At 34.6% G+C, this 16966-nt stretch overlaps 1 protein-coding gene across 3 annotated transcripts in view; it reads left to right on the top strand.

The window, feature by feature from the left end:
- The window catches only part of NCAM2 (neural cell adhesion molecule 2), a 488664-nt gene that overhangs the window by 308336 nt on the left and 163362 nt on the right, over positions 1–16966 (top strand). For all 3 annotated transcript variants that reach the window (XM_003783902.2, XM_012801495.1, XM_023509713.1), the window contains 2 exons: positions 6309–6469; positions 9294–9439. In XM_003783902.2, the coding sequence (XP_003783950.1) occupies positions 6309–6469; positions 9294–9439 (307 nt within the window). The remainder of the gene's footprint in view (positions 1–6308; positions 6470–9293; positions 9440–16966) is intronic.

Genomic DNA, 16966 nt, shown 5'->3' with positions numbered 1-16966 from the left:
CTGCAATGTTCACACAGCATTGAAATCATTTTTGCGATATCCAAGTTTCCTAAAAAGTTAAGGTTTTAGGCAACTGCTTGCATCCTCAGTTCCTGGGGAGCTCCAGGCCCGAGAATGACCAGATATCCCAATGTAAGGCAGATGTGAAGCAAAGTTTATTGAAGAAGAAAAAGATAGGCTTACAATGTAAGAAGGTTACAAAGCAAGGTATGTTCACTATAGATAGCAAGTGGGTTTCGTTGTGGCAAAAAAAGAGGTAAAGAGGTGTGGGATACAGCCAGCAGCTTTATTTTATAGTGTCTGGATCAGGCCTGCCTTGTTATTCAGAGGTCACCTGGGAAGCAGTCTCATTGCACATTCAGACTTCCCATGAGCCCCTTTTGAGAGTCCACTGGGAGGGGTTCAGATCACAGTACAGATGCAGACTAATGACATGGTAATTCAGGTCACCTTCAAAGCTTTACTGTACCTCTGCAGCTCGGTCCCTGGGCTAGAGGTCTTCTACATCCTTTGCGGTTGGCATACTAGACTGAGAGGGTGTTTCCCTCCTCCCCGGTGTGAGTAGTACTCCAGACAGGATTAAGGTGTGGGAGCCCTGCCCCTGTCCTTTTTCCCTAGCTCCCTACCTAACAACTTGACAATACATTTCTTAAAACATACACCCATCTGTAAGCAATGCATGACTGTATTATCATTTTTATGCCTTCCTGGATTCGATATACTAATAATTTGTTAAGAATTGTGTGCATAGTTATTAGAGATATTGTACTATCATTTCCAAGTTCTTGACTTGTTAGAGGTCAGGGAAATACTATTGTTATAGAATAAGTAAGGAAGAGTTTCTGCCTATGTCCTTACTGATAACATTTGTGTATAATGTTTATTATTTCCTACTTAAACATTTGGAAAAATTTCCAGTGAAAACACATGTGTTTTATTTTCTTTATGTAGAGATTCGTTTTTTTTGCAAATAGAAGGAAATTCAGATGATCATTTTACTAAGCTGTGATGATTTTTGCAATTCTAGGAATTTGTTCATTTGTTTAAAAATGTAATTACTGTCATAAAGTCATTCATAATTTCTTCTTATATATAAATTTGCATATTATGTATAGAGTTCTTCCCTTTCTCATACTGATAACATCATAACTGATCATTTGTGCTACTTTTGTTATCCTGATTGGTGTAGATGTAGGTTTGTAACCATAATGCTTTCAATAAATTAGCTTTTGGTTTGGCTTATGTCCTTTTTTTTTGAGACAGTCTCACTATGTTGCTGTTGGTAGAGTGCTGTGGTGTCACAGTTCACAGCCGCCTCCAACTCTTGGGCTTACATGATTCTCTTGTCTCAGCCTCCCAAGTAGCTGGAACTACAGGTGCCCACAACAACACCCAACTATTTTTTTGTTGCAGTTGTCATTGTTATTTAGCTAACCCAGGCTGGATTCGAACCCACCAGCCTGGATATATGTGGCCGATTGCCCTAACCACTGAGCTATGGGTGCTGCCTTTTTTTGCATTTTTTAAAATTTTTTATTTTATTTCTTTTTTAGACTTTTTCCCCTAGTATATTTAAGAGTAGATTTTTCTTTTTTTTATTGATTCAGGTTAATTGAGGATGCAAAAAATTAGCTTACAGTGTTTACATTTGTTAGGTAACATCCCTCTTATAATCGTGTCCTACCCCCCAAAACATGTACCATACACCCTAACATGGTGCTCATTTAGAGGAGCACACCCATCGCCAACCCTCGCCCCTTCTGCCTGCTCCCTTGTTCCCCACTTTGAATTCACTTGAGTTTTTCACTTATTTTATTGATTTCTGATTTTATGTATATTTTTTCTGTCACGTCAGTGTTTAATTTTTTTCTTATTTTTAGTTGCTTAAGTTGGACACATGTCATTGACTTCAATCATTTCATATTTTCTAATATGTGATTTCTTCTGTAAACACTGCTTTAATTGCCCCCTCCTAATTTTTATCTGTCAAGTTACCATTGTCATTGAGGTCAAATATTTCTTAAAATGTCCTTGCTATTTTTGATATTGGTTCCTTAGAAATACATGAATTTGTTTCTAAGTATTTGGAATATTTCATAAATATTTTCACCATTGATTCCTAACTAAATTTCAGACTTGTCAGGGAAACATACTTTTTAGAGATATTAATATAGATAATCTTAATGAGCCTTTTTTTTAGGTTTGTATTAGTAAATGTTCTATGTACATTTGGAAGTTTGTAATAGTGGAAAGCTGTATTCCACTATCAATGGGTGTGGAAATCTCTAAATATTAAATGAATCAACTTGCTTGATAGTGTTGTTCAAACCTTCTTTGTCCTTTTTTAATTTCTATTCTTTTTCTGCTTCATTTATTTATTTATTTATTTTTGCAGTTTTTGGCTGGGGCTGGGTTTGAACCTGCCACCTCCGGCATATAGAGCTGGCGCCCTACTCCCTTGAGCTGCAGGTGCCGCCCTTTCTGCTTCATTTCTAAATGCATCTATTTCAATGTTCAGTTTTCATTGCTTTGTTTCATCTTTTTTGAAGCTCTATTCTCATGGGTATAAACATTTATCTGCATGAGATCTGTACTGTGAAAATTATTTATGGAGATAAGGAAAACAATACCAGACCAAACTTTGTTTTAGTCTTCTTTCCATTTTTCAGTTTGCTCTGTCTTTAAGTTGCTCATATTTTTACTGTAACGTCTAATCTGTTCTTAATCCCTCTACAGTGTTTTTGGTCAATCATTCTACTTTTGATTTCTGTAAGTTTGAGGAAGGTCTTTTACATGCCTCCTTTCCTCTCTTCATTTTCAGGTTTTACTTTCTTAAATATATTACAATATATTTTGAATAGCTGTTTTAACAAATAGGTCCACTAATATGGTATTTCTATCATTACTATATAATTTTATTTGGTTTCCTCCATATTTTTGTGCTTATTGGCTATATTGATAATTTTGTTTGGGTGCCTGGCATTGATAATTTTTGCTTTGGGGAGCTGCCTATTTTAGCATTCTTTCACTTTGTTTTAAAGATGCAGCTGAGTTAGTTACATGGAAAATGTTTTTCATCTTGAGGCTTCCCTTTAGGTTCTTTTAGGTGGATATAGAATAAGCTTCAACCCAGGGTTAATGTGTCTCCATTACCGAGGCAATGTTCTTCTAAGGACATAATTAAAAGCCCCATGTTTAGGAAGTCTTTCACTCTGTATAGTTGAGACACAAATTCCCCCTGGGGCTATGTAAGTTTTGGGAGTTATTGTACTTGATCTTTACTAATGATTCTTTCTCAGCTTGAGAAAGCCCTGCTGACCTGCGCTCGGTCACCAATATTCAGTGAAAGATGCACTGGGGGCCCTCTGCAGGCATCTATCTTCTCTCACACTTTCTAACTGCAAATCCTAGCCAGCTGGTCTATTCCAACTGTGAACTCTGTCTTTCCACCCACATACACTGCCTGTGTCTGTTCAGGTTCTCCCTTTCCCAGCTGTAGCCTGAATCTTCAGGCAATAAACTGTGTGGTCCTCGGGGGCCACTGTCATGCACTACCTGTTGAAAATGGCATTAAAAACTGCCATTGTATGTATGTAAATGGTGTTCTCCTCACTAAAATAAGAGGGTAAATATGATTACTGTTTTTTCATTCTTGCCAAAAATGAAATTATTCTTTTTAAATTTTTTTTGAAATTATTCTTAATTCTTTATTGCTTCCATTAATTTTATGACTCTGACTCCCATTTTCTTGTACTTGGAATAGGGGCACTTAAAGAGGTGGTTTGATTTGTCACTGATGACCTTAAAGGAATGTATCAGAATCCCTTGGGAGCACATTTTCAGACCTTGATGTTCCATCAAAATGGGCTGTGAACACCAGTAGGAGCAGGTTCTATCTAACACAATTGTTGGGAATGGGATATTAAGAATATCACCTTATTTATTATGCCTTAGTGATGTTTTTAAGTGGGAACATACTCTTTTTGTAATGTTTTCCTCTAAATCGCTTCTCGATGTCCCTATCTACTTCAAAGGCCAAATCAACTTTCTTCTTTTCCAATGAAAATTCCCAGACTATAAGTTATCTTCCTTTCTTTATTCTCCTAGTATAACAGACCACTCCTCAAAAAGTGGTCTGTTATACTATACAAGCTAATTAATGGAAATAATATAAACCTCTATAAAGCCAACCTGATTATGAATTCTTCATGTGGGGTGACATCCATGTTTGCTTTACATCCAAACTGTAGCAGGACATTTCATATGAAGTAGGGTGATAAACCTCTTTATTAGAAAGAACAACAGAACTTAATTAACCTGCCGCTAATATTGCTGAGTGAGCCCGAGTCTCTTCATTTGTGAATTGCAAGGTGGAGATATACACACATTTTCATTATCTGATATGTGACTGAGGATAGAGGAAGGAAATGCCAGTCTACAGGCTGATTGTATTTAATAAGGGAAATAACACGGGGGAAGTGTTTGCTAAACCATAATCTGCTAAAACCTGTAGTGTGCCATTACTACTGTTGTTATTATTCAGAACAAATACTGAGTTTCACTGAAAAGAGTAAGAAATATATTGTATCCTTAAATGTGGTCAAAGCCCTATCTTTACACTAAATTCTAGACAAAAAGGCAGAAATGTCATTTTTTACAATTGTAGAAAAATTGGAATGGTAAGAAGAAGAATGCATACATAAAGTATAAGAGACTATATATGTATTGTTTATTATTTTATAAACATTAATTTCTTGATCCATCACTCTTCTTAATAAATATTTGCACACATCATGATACACTATTACAAGCTTTTTCCCCTTTAAAAAAAAAAGAGATATCATGAGAAATTGGAAGAAAAATGCTATTGAGTCACAGAAACATAAGGATTATAATAGTATATGTGTTGGTTTTTCCTGGAAAGTGGAACCACAATTAACTAGAGAAATGTTTAGTGGACCAGACAATTCTCTGTAATTCTGAGATTTTTAATAATATTCATGGGGATTTCTTTTCTGTAAATTTAAACTTGTTTGGATACGTATATCTCTGCAACTGAGAAAAAACAGATCCTCAAAATTTTACATCAGTGAGTCTTAAAATCCATTCAGTCACCCAGGTTACTACTATAAGAAAAATAAAGGAAAAGAGTCAAAAAAGAGAAAAGGAGAAAGTGGAAATGAGAATAAAGTCAAAGTGAAGTAGAGGCACATTATATTTCACAAATATGAAGGAGAACTGTAGAGATATTTCATATTTTAATATTTTTAGAATACTTCTGTGGGTTATAGTAAAAATGATTGAAAGGGATTGTTTTAAAGGGCTGTAAAGATTTCTAGAAATGGAGCAGAATGCCCATCCAGAAAGAACTTGGAAATAGTTATAATCATCTGTGTCTAAGAGGAAACATAAAAATGATTTCTTCTCATCATCAATGAGTTATATTATCACATATAATGCAGCATCATTTCTCAGATTAGTTGTGTTTTTACATAATCCTCAAATTTTACACTTTCATTGAGGGCACTTATATGTAATATAAATATATTATGTATTTATATTGTATTTATTTTAAACTTCCTTAAAAGAAATTTCTGGAAAAAATTATTTCCAATTTGTCCCAGGAAGCTAGTTAATAATTTTTTTTTTAAATAGGTTTTGGTTCACCAACATTTAAAGTATGTGTGATATTAAAAATCAACAAAGAAGGCTTGACGCCTTTGGCTCAAGTGGCTCCGGCGCCGGCTCCTTATACCTAAGGTTGCAGGTTCGAATCCAGCCCGGGCCCGCCAAACAACAATGATGGCTGCAACCAAAAAAAATAGCCAGGCGTTGTGGCGGGCGCCTGTGGTCCCAGCTACTTGGGAGGCTGAGACAGGAGACTCACTTGAGCCCAGGAGTTGGAGGTTGCTGTGAGCAGTGAAGTCATGGCACTCTACCCAGGGAGACAGCTTGAGGCTCTGTCTCAAAAAAAAAAAAAATATCAACAAAGAAAACGAGTTTTTCTCATCATCAAAGTAGAAATGGGACTGATGTGCTTTTCTTTTTCTTTGTCTGACTATTGTCACGATTTCAACATAGCTCAAATGTTATTTTTATATTAAAGTTAAAACAGTTTTCAGGGATAATTTTAATATTATCGTTATCAATATTAATGCCTAATTATTATCATTAATTAGGCATTAATGATCTCCTAAAAACATACTTTTTGTTGGCATACAGCCATTTTCTGTCAATGACAGTAGCCATGAAATATTTGACACCTAGAGATCATATTTGCTAAGATTAGCCTCTTTTATCTTCTTTAGGAATGGCAAGCTCATTGAAGAAAATGAGAAGTACATATTGAAAGGAAGCAATACGGAACTCACGGTCAGGAACATAGTCAATAGCGATGGAGGTCCTTACGTCTGCAAGGCCACCAATAAGGCAGGGGAAGATGAAAAGCAGGCCTTCCTCCAAGTCTTTGGTAAGTATAGCACAGTGGCTAAAGCCGTGCTGTCCAGAGGAAGAGCTGAGTCAAGTTCTCCTGTCATTTATACAGACTCTTTAAATTGCTCATCATTAAACCTCAGTTTCTTCTTTTCTGTAATATATGTTGAATTTTTAGCTCCAGAAACAGTCATTTTAAGAATTACATGAAATGACACAGGCAAATTTTTGTAAGGTATTTGCTCAGTCATAAGAGAAGCTGGGAGAAAATTCACTTAGACTTAGTGGTATTTGTAATGTGTGTTATAAAGCTGTTGATATTCATGAGTCTTTAAATGACAAATTGTTGCTATTAGTTTTACCTTATATATACTTGAAAAGAGTAGATGTCTAAGGCTATAATTTTGAAACATTAACCTTTAGCTATAATTATTCTCTTTTCTTTTTTTATTTATTTTTGTAGAGACCGAGTCTCACTTTGTCGCCCTCAGTAGAATGCTGTGGCCTCACAGCTCACAGCAACCTCCAGCTCTTGGGCTTAGGTGATTCTCTTGCCTCAGCCTCCTGAGTAGCTGGGACTACTGGTGCCCACCACAACACCCAGCTATTTTTTTGTACTAGTTCAGCTAGGGCCAGGTTTGAACCCACCACCCTTGGTATATGGGGTCAGCGCCCTACTCACTGAGCCACAGGCACTGCCCATCTTTTCTTTTTTTTTTAAATAAAATATAAATATGGTCCATATTTGCCAAGAGCCATATTGCCTTTTTTAAAGAACTTACATATCACATAAAACTGTAAATATAAAAAAAAATTATTTAGCTTTCATTTATGTTTGCAAGAAGAAATAAAATAATGCTGTTGGTATTGTGATATGATTTTTCTCTTTAAGCACCATAACACTAAAATGTATACACTAGTAACATTACAGTATATGCACACATTGTAAAATACACTAATTTTTACTGTCTTTAAAAATGTCAAAATCAAAATTCTTTCACAACAAAAAGAGGGAAGCGGAAGAATGGAAAACTATGTGACAGTAAGAAGGATGGCAGTTTCAGCTCCCAGGGGCCGAGGGCCTCCTTACACCAGCCACAAGGTGAAAGGTGACATCTGCATGGATATGCTTTCTATGGTCACTCTGAAGTATTTTTAAAACCAAAAATAAACAGATATATCAAAATGTATTAAAATGAAAAAATGAAATTCGAACAATAGATGTTCTAAGAAGAGAGTGAAACTGGATAAACCAGGTAGTTTTGGGTAAAGAGCACGATGACCCATACTCGTGGGTACTATAGTGTCAGAAAGTCAATCTGAAGGGTAATGTTTAGGTTATCTTTCCACAAAAATATTTAATGATAAAAGCAGGTCCAGCTAAGAGCCTGAAGAAGATAGCTAGTGGAGAGGGCAGAATAAACTATTTAAAATTATGAAAAAGCCCCTAGCATGTGCCAGCACTATTTCTCACTTAACTCTGTTGTTTTTCTCTGAAACCCACAACACCAAGTAAATATGACTCAGTATAAAAATAAATTAATTAATTAAAAATGATAGTGTCAGAAATAATTCCAAAGGCTGGATGTTCACAATCTATCTCAGTGAGCTTTCCTGAAATACCGTTAACTTACTTGTTTTTTTACCAGGGTGGCCATAATTGAGAACAAAGGGATAAAAGCTTCTCCTATTGTCAGCCTTTCAAATAGAAAATAATCCGTGAAATATTACATGTTATGTCAGTATTGTAATCACTTGTTTTTGTGACAAAATTTTGAACAAATAGTAACAAATTTTGAACAAATTTTTGTTGCTTTGGACACAAAATCATGTGCATACAGTGAGAATATAATGGGGTCCATTAAAGACAAAGGAATAAACAGTCAATTGTTAAAATGTTTTTCTGATATCAGAATAGAAATGTTATTTTCTAAGACTAAGAAGGACTTAGACGTATTCCTTCGTTAATTTTATTAAAAAATTTAAAGAAATGGTTGTACTAAAATAATGTGCTATATTTTATCTATTTTATGTCTAAGAAAGCAAAAATTTGAGAAATGCAGATGACACAGAGTTCATAAAACAAAGTGCTGTGGGATGTAATTTTATGCAGGGACATTTTTAATATTAAGGTTATTTGCATTTTTGGACATATTTTTCCTTTTATACAAGTTAAAATTTCAAAGAAAGATTACAACAATGTCTGATATATAATTAAGTAAACTGAAGTCACAATGAATAAACTGGGATAATATAGATAAATGACATCTATTTACTTCGTAAATATGTTCCAATTTTTATATAATTATGTTTACTACATATGCGATATCATCATCATTTTCCCACTTTGGTGAAATCGTTATTATAGTTCTAGAAATAATAGTTAAATAAATAGACAGCATATATGTATAATATATACCAAATATGTGTGTGTGCATGTGTCTGCATGCATGTGTGTAGACGCAGGGTGTCCATAAAATTCATGGCCAATTTAAAACATATATAAATGTGTAGCTTTAAAAGAAAACATTTTTCCTTTGAGGGCTTTAAAAATGGAAATAAATTGTAAGATAGCTTTCCAATTGTAAGGTAAACTTTTGGAAAGAAGTGTATTTATATGTTGGTTCCTAAACTATTTCAAAATAAATGGTAATGAACATCATTTCCTAATTTTTTCATGGTTCTCATGTATTTTGAAACTTTCTTAGTACATCTGTGAAGCAAAGCATGGCACTGTCATTACTACAAAGTTAATAATCCCTGACTGTACTAAAGTAAGCTTATGTGGCCACCATGCTTTTCTGTCTGAATAGTAATATTTTTCTCCAATACCTGTTGAGTAATGTATACATTCTTTACAGTACAGCCTCATATAATACAGCTTAAAAATGAAACTACATATGAGAATGGTCAAGTCACACTTATATGTGACGCAGAAGGGGAGCCTCTTCCAGAAATCACTTGGAAAAGAGCTGTGGATGGCATCACATTTTCTGAAGGTGATAAGGTAACATCCTCTCAATATGTAGTAGTTCTCAATATATGCTAACACTGTAATTTCTAGTGTTTTGAATATTATTTGATCTCTCCTAGTCTCCAATTTACTTACTTTTAGAAAACCCATAAATGATTTAATTTTTTAAAGGTAGCCTTACCTACCACAGTCAGTCTAAAACTTCAGGGAAGAAAAATGTCAGTGTGAAATAGTTAAATACGTTGCTCATTAAGTCACAGACTCTTAGACTGGTGCTATTTTTGTCCAAGTTGCTTACATGGACTGTGAATTATATATTGAGTCTTCGAAATATGTTATCGCAATTTTCACCTATATACCTGCAATGAAGGTGTCTAACCTTTCACTAGAACCGATTCAAGTTAACTAGAAATCAGTTAAACATTACTACATGTTTCAGTACCCTTCATGAATTCTTATGGTTGTTATTTGTCACAATTATTCATATAAAACTTTAAATACAAATAAAAGTGAAAATGTTGGTAAAGTCAGATATGGAGGAATTGGCATTTTCACATTAGTTAAGATTATAAAATTAGGCTACTATATAACTTTTCTCTACAAAGGAAGTGTTAAAAAGGAACCTGTTTAAACTTTTTTCATTAATTTAAATTGATTTGTGCAAAAAGTCTGATTTCTACAATATATGTTCACATCAATGTGCGTCAACTTACTAATGGGGACAGTAAATATAAATTGAAATCATTTTATGTAAAAATATGCTTTCTATCATCCCATTCACTGGGTTACATTTAATAACATGCTAACCCCATAAATTGACAAAAAGCTGTCTCTCTAATCCACTTATTACTTATATTTTGAAAGAATATGTTCTTATATATTTCATCCTTTTTGCCCCATTTTCTCTTCATTATGGCATTTTGAACAAAATATATATTTTTTGGTAATAATTGTGCTATTTTGATATACTTATTTTATATATTCAAGTTGAAAATAGTATTTATAAAATGCAAATGATAGTCATAGTCTTTGTCAGCTCTCAGAAGTGTTAAGTTTGCTTTAATATTTTCTTTGCAGAAAATCATAGATATTGATTACTATGGTATAGTTGCCAAAACTGAAAAGGGTTAAATTTCTATAAAACTTGTAAAATGCAGTCAAATATTTAAAACTATTCGAGACTGTTTCTAAAGTTGAAATGAGTGCATTTATTTAAATTAGATCATCAAGGTATTAATTTTCCCGACCTTAGTGCTTATATTTTTAGGGCTATACTGTCTAATTATTGTTCCATCTACTGTAAAATTTCTGTAAGTTCTCTTCTCAAAGATAGCTTTTATATTCCATTTAATAGACATATGCTGAGAATGAGAGGTGAATTGTACTCAGGTATTTTATCAATATGATGATATCAAATACAGTAAACCATTGTATTTAATTTTAGGATCTATGCCTTAGACCACTCTAACCACACACAGAAATTTCACTACCTGTGAAAAATAACCTTTCAGTTTATGTTTACTAAGGACTATTCCAATTAAAAAAAATATCTTTTAAATTTTTTTGAGATGGTTTAATAATCACAAAGCAATTACAGAACCCCAAATATGCTTTTCTATACCACTTTTATCCCATGGATAAAGAAATTAAGGCTGTTGTCTTTTTTTCATTAAATTCTCCAAATATATTTTAAGATGCCCACCTTATTTCTTGAGTTATAGAAAGCCTCTTTTCTGTTAATATTTCTGGTTTCTTTAGCAACACAATTCACAAATTGAATGGTTTAGCTGAGCTTGGAAAGAAAGTAGATCAAGTTTTGAATCGCAGCTCTGCCAATTATGATGCTTCAGCTCTGGCAATTTTATCTGAACTTTTTAAAAGATAGATTTAGTCCCCTGCAGCTCTTGGGCTTAGGTGATTCTCTTGCCTCAGCTTCCTGAGTAGCTGGGACTACAGATGCCAACCACAATGCCCAGCTATTTTTTGTTGTTTTGCAGTTTGGCCAGGGCTAGATTTGAACCTGCCACCCTCAGTATATGGGGCTGGTGCCCTACTCATTGAAGTACAGGTGCCACCCTAAATTATGGTTGTTAAGAGAGTTCATTAAGTCTGACACCTATGGTGTGATTAAACACTATCACTGAGGATATTGAGATGATATCATTCTCACCAGGAAAGTAGCAGAAGATTGTCCTTTACACAGAAGTCCCTTAAATGCCCTATTATAATGCAGATTCTGGATTCCTATTCCTGCAACTTAATTTATTTTGTGGAGCCTGGGGCCTAGGAATGCGTATTTAATAAACGAATCAGTTGGTGTCATATAGTTTTCAGGCTATATTTTAGAAAACAACTCTTAACTCTAAGTCAAGATGAAATTTAACAGTCAATCTATTCCATAGAAAATATGTTCTTAGCAGATTAGTGGGTACCAAAGAGGGACCTGGTTAATACAAAACAAAATTAAACAAAATAAAAGTTCCTCTTATGCAAAACCAGTCAAAGTTTTGATAACATTTCAATCATGTAAGTCATAGATGGTGAAATATCTGCAACGTCTTATACTTCAAACAATAATTTCACCCAACAACATGACACTATGTTTAGCAAATGTATTCAATTTCAAAGTGGGATCTCAGTTCACAGAATTCCTTTTTCTAGTCTAATTCACAATCAATTACCAGACAAGATAAAAGAAATGGCTGAGGATAAAATACCATGTGGCATAAATCTTTGCCTAAGTGAATGTTGGGAGACTTCTTGGAAGAAGTAAGGGAGTTGTAAAACCCAGAAATGGTGTGTAGGAAGAGCTCCCTCCTCGTGGAATAAATATTCAGAGTCTGTAAGAAGTGTTCACTGTTCAATGGATATGCTAACAACAATTTAATAATCACTATATTCACATTATCTCAGTTTATCTTTTGATATTCTTGCTATATAATAAATGACCCCCAAAGCAGCATAAATCAAGTATCTTCTGATTTTTATGATTTTGTGAATTGGGAATTTGAGTGAGGCTTACCTGGGGGACATCACTTGGACTTCCTAATGTGCTTACTCGCAAATGCTGTTTGTAGTTGTAGGTACAGGAAGGATCGATCGACTGTGCTGAGAAGGCAGGAGGGCTCACTAAAGTTGCTGGCAGTCAGTGCTGGGTGTGAGTTGTAGGCTCAGGTGGAAGGTGTTTTTGGAACACGTACATGAAGTGTCTCCAGCATGGCCAGCTCACAACAGTCTGTCCCCTTCTATGTGAGCAGGCTTTCTCCAGAGAGAACATTGGAAGACAATCAGGCCAGACAGACCCTACCTGGACTTTTCTGAATTAATCTTGGAAGTCACACAGTGTCACTTCTGCCACTTAAATGTTGCAAAGAAATTATAAGGCCAGCTTCAATCCAATGTAAGAGGAACAAGACTTACCCACTTGATGGGGAAGGATTCACAATCACACGTAGACAAGTACATCAGATGGGAGTTATTGTTAAGGTTGTCTTTTGAAAATGTATCTACAACAATTTATTCCTGAAATATTCCCATGAGCTAAGTCCACTTGTCATCCCAAGCTTGTAGAAGAGGGAAATGGAGCTCAGAAATACAAGGATTTGCCCAAGGTCACACAGGGAGTAGCAGGAGTGCTAGGATTTTACCGTGTCTCCCAGTCTTCATGATGCATGCCTGTGTAGGTGAGTCAGAATTTCATGAAGTACGGTTGGCCTTCTCATATGCATTTCAATGATACTTCCATCAATCAAATGCATTTGAAAAGTCAGAAGAAACTTTGTTTTGTTTTCTTAATTTGTTGCAATCTGACACTTCTATTGGAAACCTCTTAAATTATAATGGTCAGTAAACACTAAAATTACTTAATGGGTTTTATTAAAATATATATATTTATAAAAATTACATCTTAAAAATGGATATTACAGAAAGTATTTAAGCTTATGCTTGCAGATACAATCTAGAATCTTAATACTATTCATTTTTTAAAATAAATGATTAATTAAAGATGATAAATGTTTTCAGAGTTCCTCTTCAACAAATATGATTTAAAGTTTTAGTGATAGCTACTTAGTAACTACTAGTTGATCCTAGTATTTGTTATTATGGGGCATAAGTTTATATATAATCCATGCCTACTTCAGTTAGGAATAGAATCATATGATGTCACACAAATGCTATTGAGAAAAAAAAAACTATGCCTTCTATATGAAATTTTCCATATTTAATTGGTTTTTGATGTGATAAACCTCCTTTGGTTTGTGGAAGATATTAAGCCATTGAACTATGTGTATTATTATGCATAAAATATCCTTCATACTGTTCAAAAAAAACACCAAAGATCATAGTGCTTAAAAGAAGAGCTCTTATGTACTAATTACTGTTCATAACTATAATCAAAACCATCACAGATAATTTAAAAAACTCTTCACATAAATTTCACATATACATATAATCATATCCACTTGTTTAGAAACATTTTTCAATATATAATGTTATTTCAGGAAAATACCTTTATTTTGTTCTTTATTTTATTGATTCAGTTGTTATAAATTTCTTATCATCTGATTTTTAAAATTTCAATATATTTAGTGGATACAAGTGCACAATTGTTACAAAGATATGTTCTATCGTGGTAAGATCTGAGCTTTTAGTAGTCCCATCATTTAAACCCTCCCTTGTTAAATAAACCATCATGTGTTAAATAAAGCCAAACTTCATTCAATTGGTTCACCTAAGGAATGTGAGATTGTGTCTGAAGAGTTTTAACCTAATCCCTAAGCACATAATAAACACTTGCCTAATGTTTCCTCTTAATATTTAATACCTCTGATCTATTTTTGAAACACATTTTCTTTAAATCATCCCTTACCACCATTCTTTTTGGTCAATAAATATTAGTAGATATGAAATCACAGATATTGATGAATTACATCAGGTAGTGATGGAAATCGCCTGACAAAGTGTAATTTTAACCTTGTTGTTTTTGGTGTGCCATTGACTGGTATTTCTCAAGTCTGGTTCCATTTCCTGCATGTATACATCAGGGAAATAGTAAAACCTGCCTGAAAAAAGGTTCTGATGATGAAAGGATATTATATATAACAATATCTGTGATGCAAACTGAACAACTTATAAATATTATTTCTTAGTGTCCTTGGAGGTACAACGTCTTATTTGGTGTTATACCTATAAAATGCTGCGTGTAGATTTTTGGTAAATGAAAATAGTTAGTGTGTTAAATCTAAGTCAATGATTGATGCCACAGGGTGTCCAGATAAAAATTTTTATGAGTATGGTGACATATATATGTGTGTGTGTGTGTGTGTGTGTGTGTAGATGTGTGTGTATATGTTGTGTGTACATGTGTGTATATATGTGTGTGTGCATGTGTGTGTGTGTATATATGTGTGTGTGTATGTGTGTGTGTGTACTCTTTGAAGTAATACTATTCACAAAATTGAGTCTTCTACCCCTACTTATCACAGATTGTCCTCCTTTAACATATAGGAGTTTGCTTAATTCAGTAATTCAGATATCACATCATCTGCCAACACTAAATTCCACATTGTATATCACATTGCTTTTGGAAGTTGACATTTGGATTCTGTCTTAAAGACATGTGTGACTTCAGTCCCCATCCATACACAGAGGCACAAAAGAGGGCTCTGCTTTCTCGAGATAGATAAATGTTGAGATCACTTGTAAGTGGCAAAGACTGATCCATCTTCCTCTGAGACACAAAATCAGAATGAGGAATTATTTCATGAAAATCTGAGGGAAGCATAGAAACACCCACCCCACCTGAGAGGGAACCCAGAGACCCAAGCATACTCAGCCAAGTCCCGCGTATGAGTTAGATGAGTTTATTGGAGGTTAGTTACCAGGACCCTTACTCTTGTGTGGCACAAGGGGTTTTTTCACCAGAAGCTTTCTAGTTACAAACTGTGCATTCACAAACCCTGTGGGTTTGCAGGTTGCTTCAAGTCACTTCCCAGGGAATAATGGGATGTTTCACATTGTGCTTTGCTTCTCCTTAATGAAACAATTCACATCAGCACAGTACCATCATTATGCATGGTCACAAACCCAGGCTATGTTAATGACATTGCAGGTTTTCACTAGGCTGTACTTTTAGTATTACAGTTAACGTAAGAGCACCATACGGTAACCAAAGCATCTCTAAGGCAGTTAGGGCTGGTCTGAGTCAGCCATTTCAGGACAAGGCAACGTCTAGGCACCCAAGAGTGCAATGAGCATTTTTCCAGAAGTTATTTAGGGGCCTGTTTAGTCTACTTTGTGACAGTTTTGCTGGGCACTATGAGCTGGAGCAGCACTTCTATTATGTGGTACAGAACTTGCATTTTTCACTAAAAAATAATAGAGTTTCCCTGCATTGTCATCTTCTCCCCTTCCTCTCAGCTGCCTTCCCTCACTCCTCCAGTATCTGTTCCTTGAAAACATGAGTCTTTTTTGTCTGCTGGGGCCCTTGTTCCCTTTTCATTTGATAGAGTAAATGCTGATGTGCAATTAACTCTTCCGCGTGCTAAAAAAAATACCTAGACAGGGCATGAAGGTAGGGAAAAAAAAGGATATTCTGGGCTCCACAAAGGAAAGGTCACTTTGTTCCTCAGACATTTTTCAAAATATGATTTAAATCCGTATGGCAAAACTGGTTTCATTTAAACATTTTTCTATAAATATTATGTTACTTGTCAATTTTAGCATTATATGAAAGTAGAAAGTTCTACTGAGGTGGTGATTTTTATTTCTAGAATTCTGAGAATGTGGTACACATAACAGTAACAATTCCACATATGTGAATAGAATGTTTTATTCTATTTAAAGGGCTTATTGTAGTAGATGACATCTCTCTTGTGTCATTTATCTACTCTTAAGACATAGAATCTATAATTATTTTATTCCTGTTATACTTTTCCTACATAGTAAATTATAGGCCTATATCCAGGAGAAATTAATCCCACTCGACATTGAATAAGAACTATTTGAAATGTACAGCAATAAGGTGTGACTGTCTTGAAGTGGTATTTCTTAAACTTCGGTCATTTGACAACCAGCTTCATCTCTTTCTATATCCATATACTGCCTGGACAATTGTATGCCCATTGTTTTCCTTTGAGTGATTTTTTATTTGTTCTTATTCTAATCTAAATTATCAGTGCAATCACAATTATGATGCATATACCAATTATATTTTCATCTTTATTTAATTAATTAATTTATTAATTTATTTATTTTTGAGACAGAGCCTCAAGCTGTCCCCTGGGTAGAGTGCTGTGGCATCACAGCTCACAGCAACCTCCAACTCCTGAGCTCAGGCGAGTCTCCTGCCTTAGCCTCCCAAGTAGCAGGAACCACAGGCACCCGCCACAACACCCAGCTATTTTTTGGTTGCAGCCGTCATTGTTGTTTAACAGGCCCAGGCTGGATTCTTACCCACCACTTTAGGTGTATGTACCTGGTACCTTAGCCACTTGAGCCACAGGTGCCAAACCATATTATTCTTTTTTATTAAATCATAGCTGCGTACATTAATACTAT

Source organism: Otolemur garnettii, unplaced genomic scaffold (assembly GCF_000181295.1).
Source record: "Otolemur garnettii isolate 467f Iridium unplaced genomic scaffold, OtoGar3 scaffold00009, whole genome shotgun sequence".
Taxonomy (NCBI): domain Eukaryota; kingdom Metazoa; phylum Chordata; class Mammalia; order Primates; family Galagidae; genus Otolemur; species Otolemur garnettii.
The sequence above is the reverse complement of the archived record's forward strand: the minus strand, read 5'-3'. Positions and strand labels throughout refer to the sequence as shown.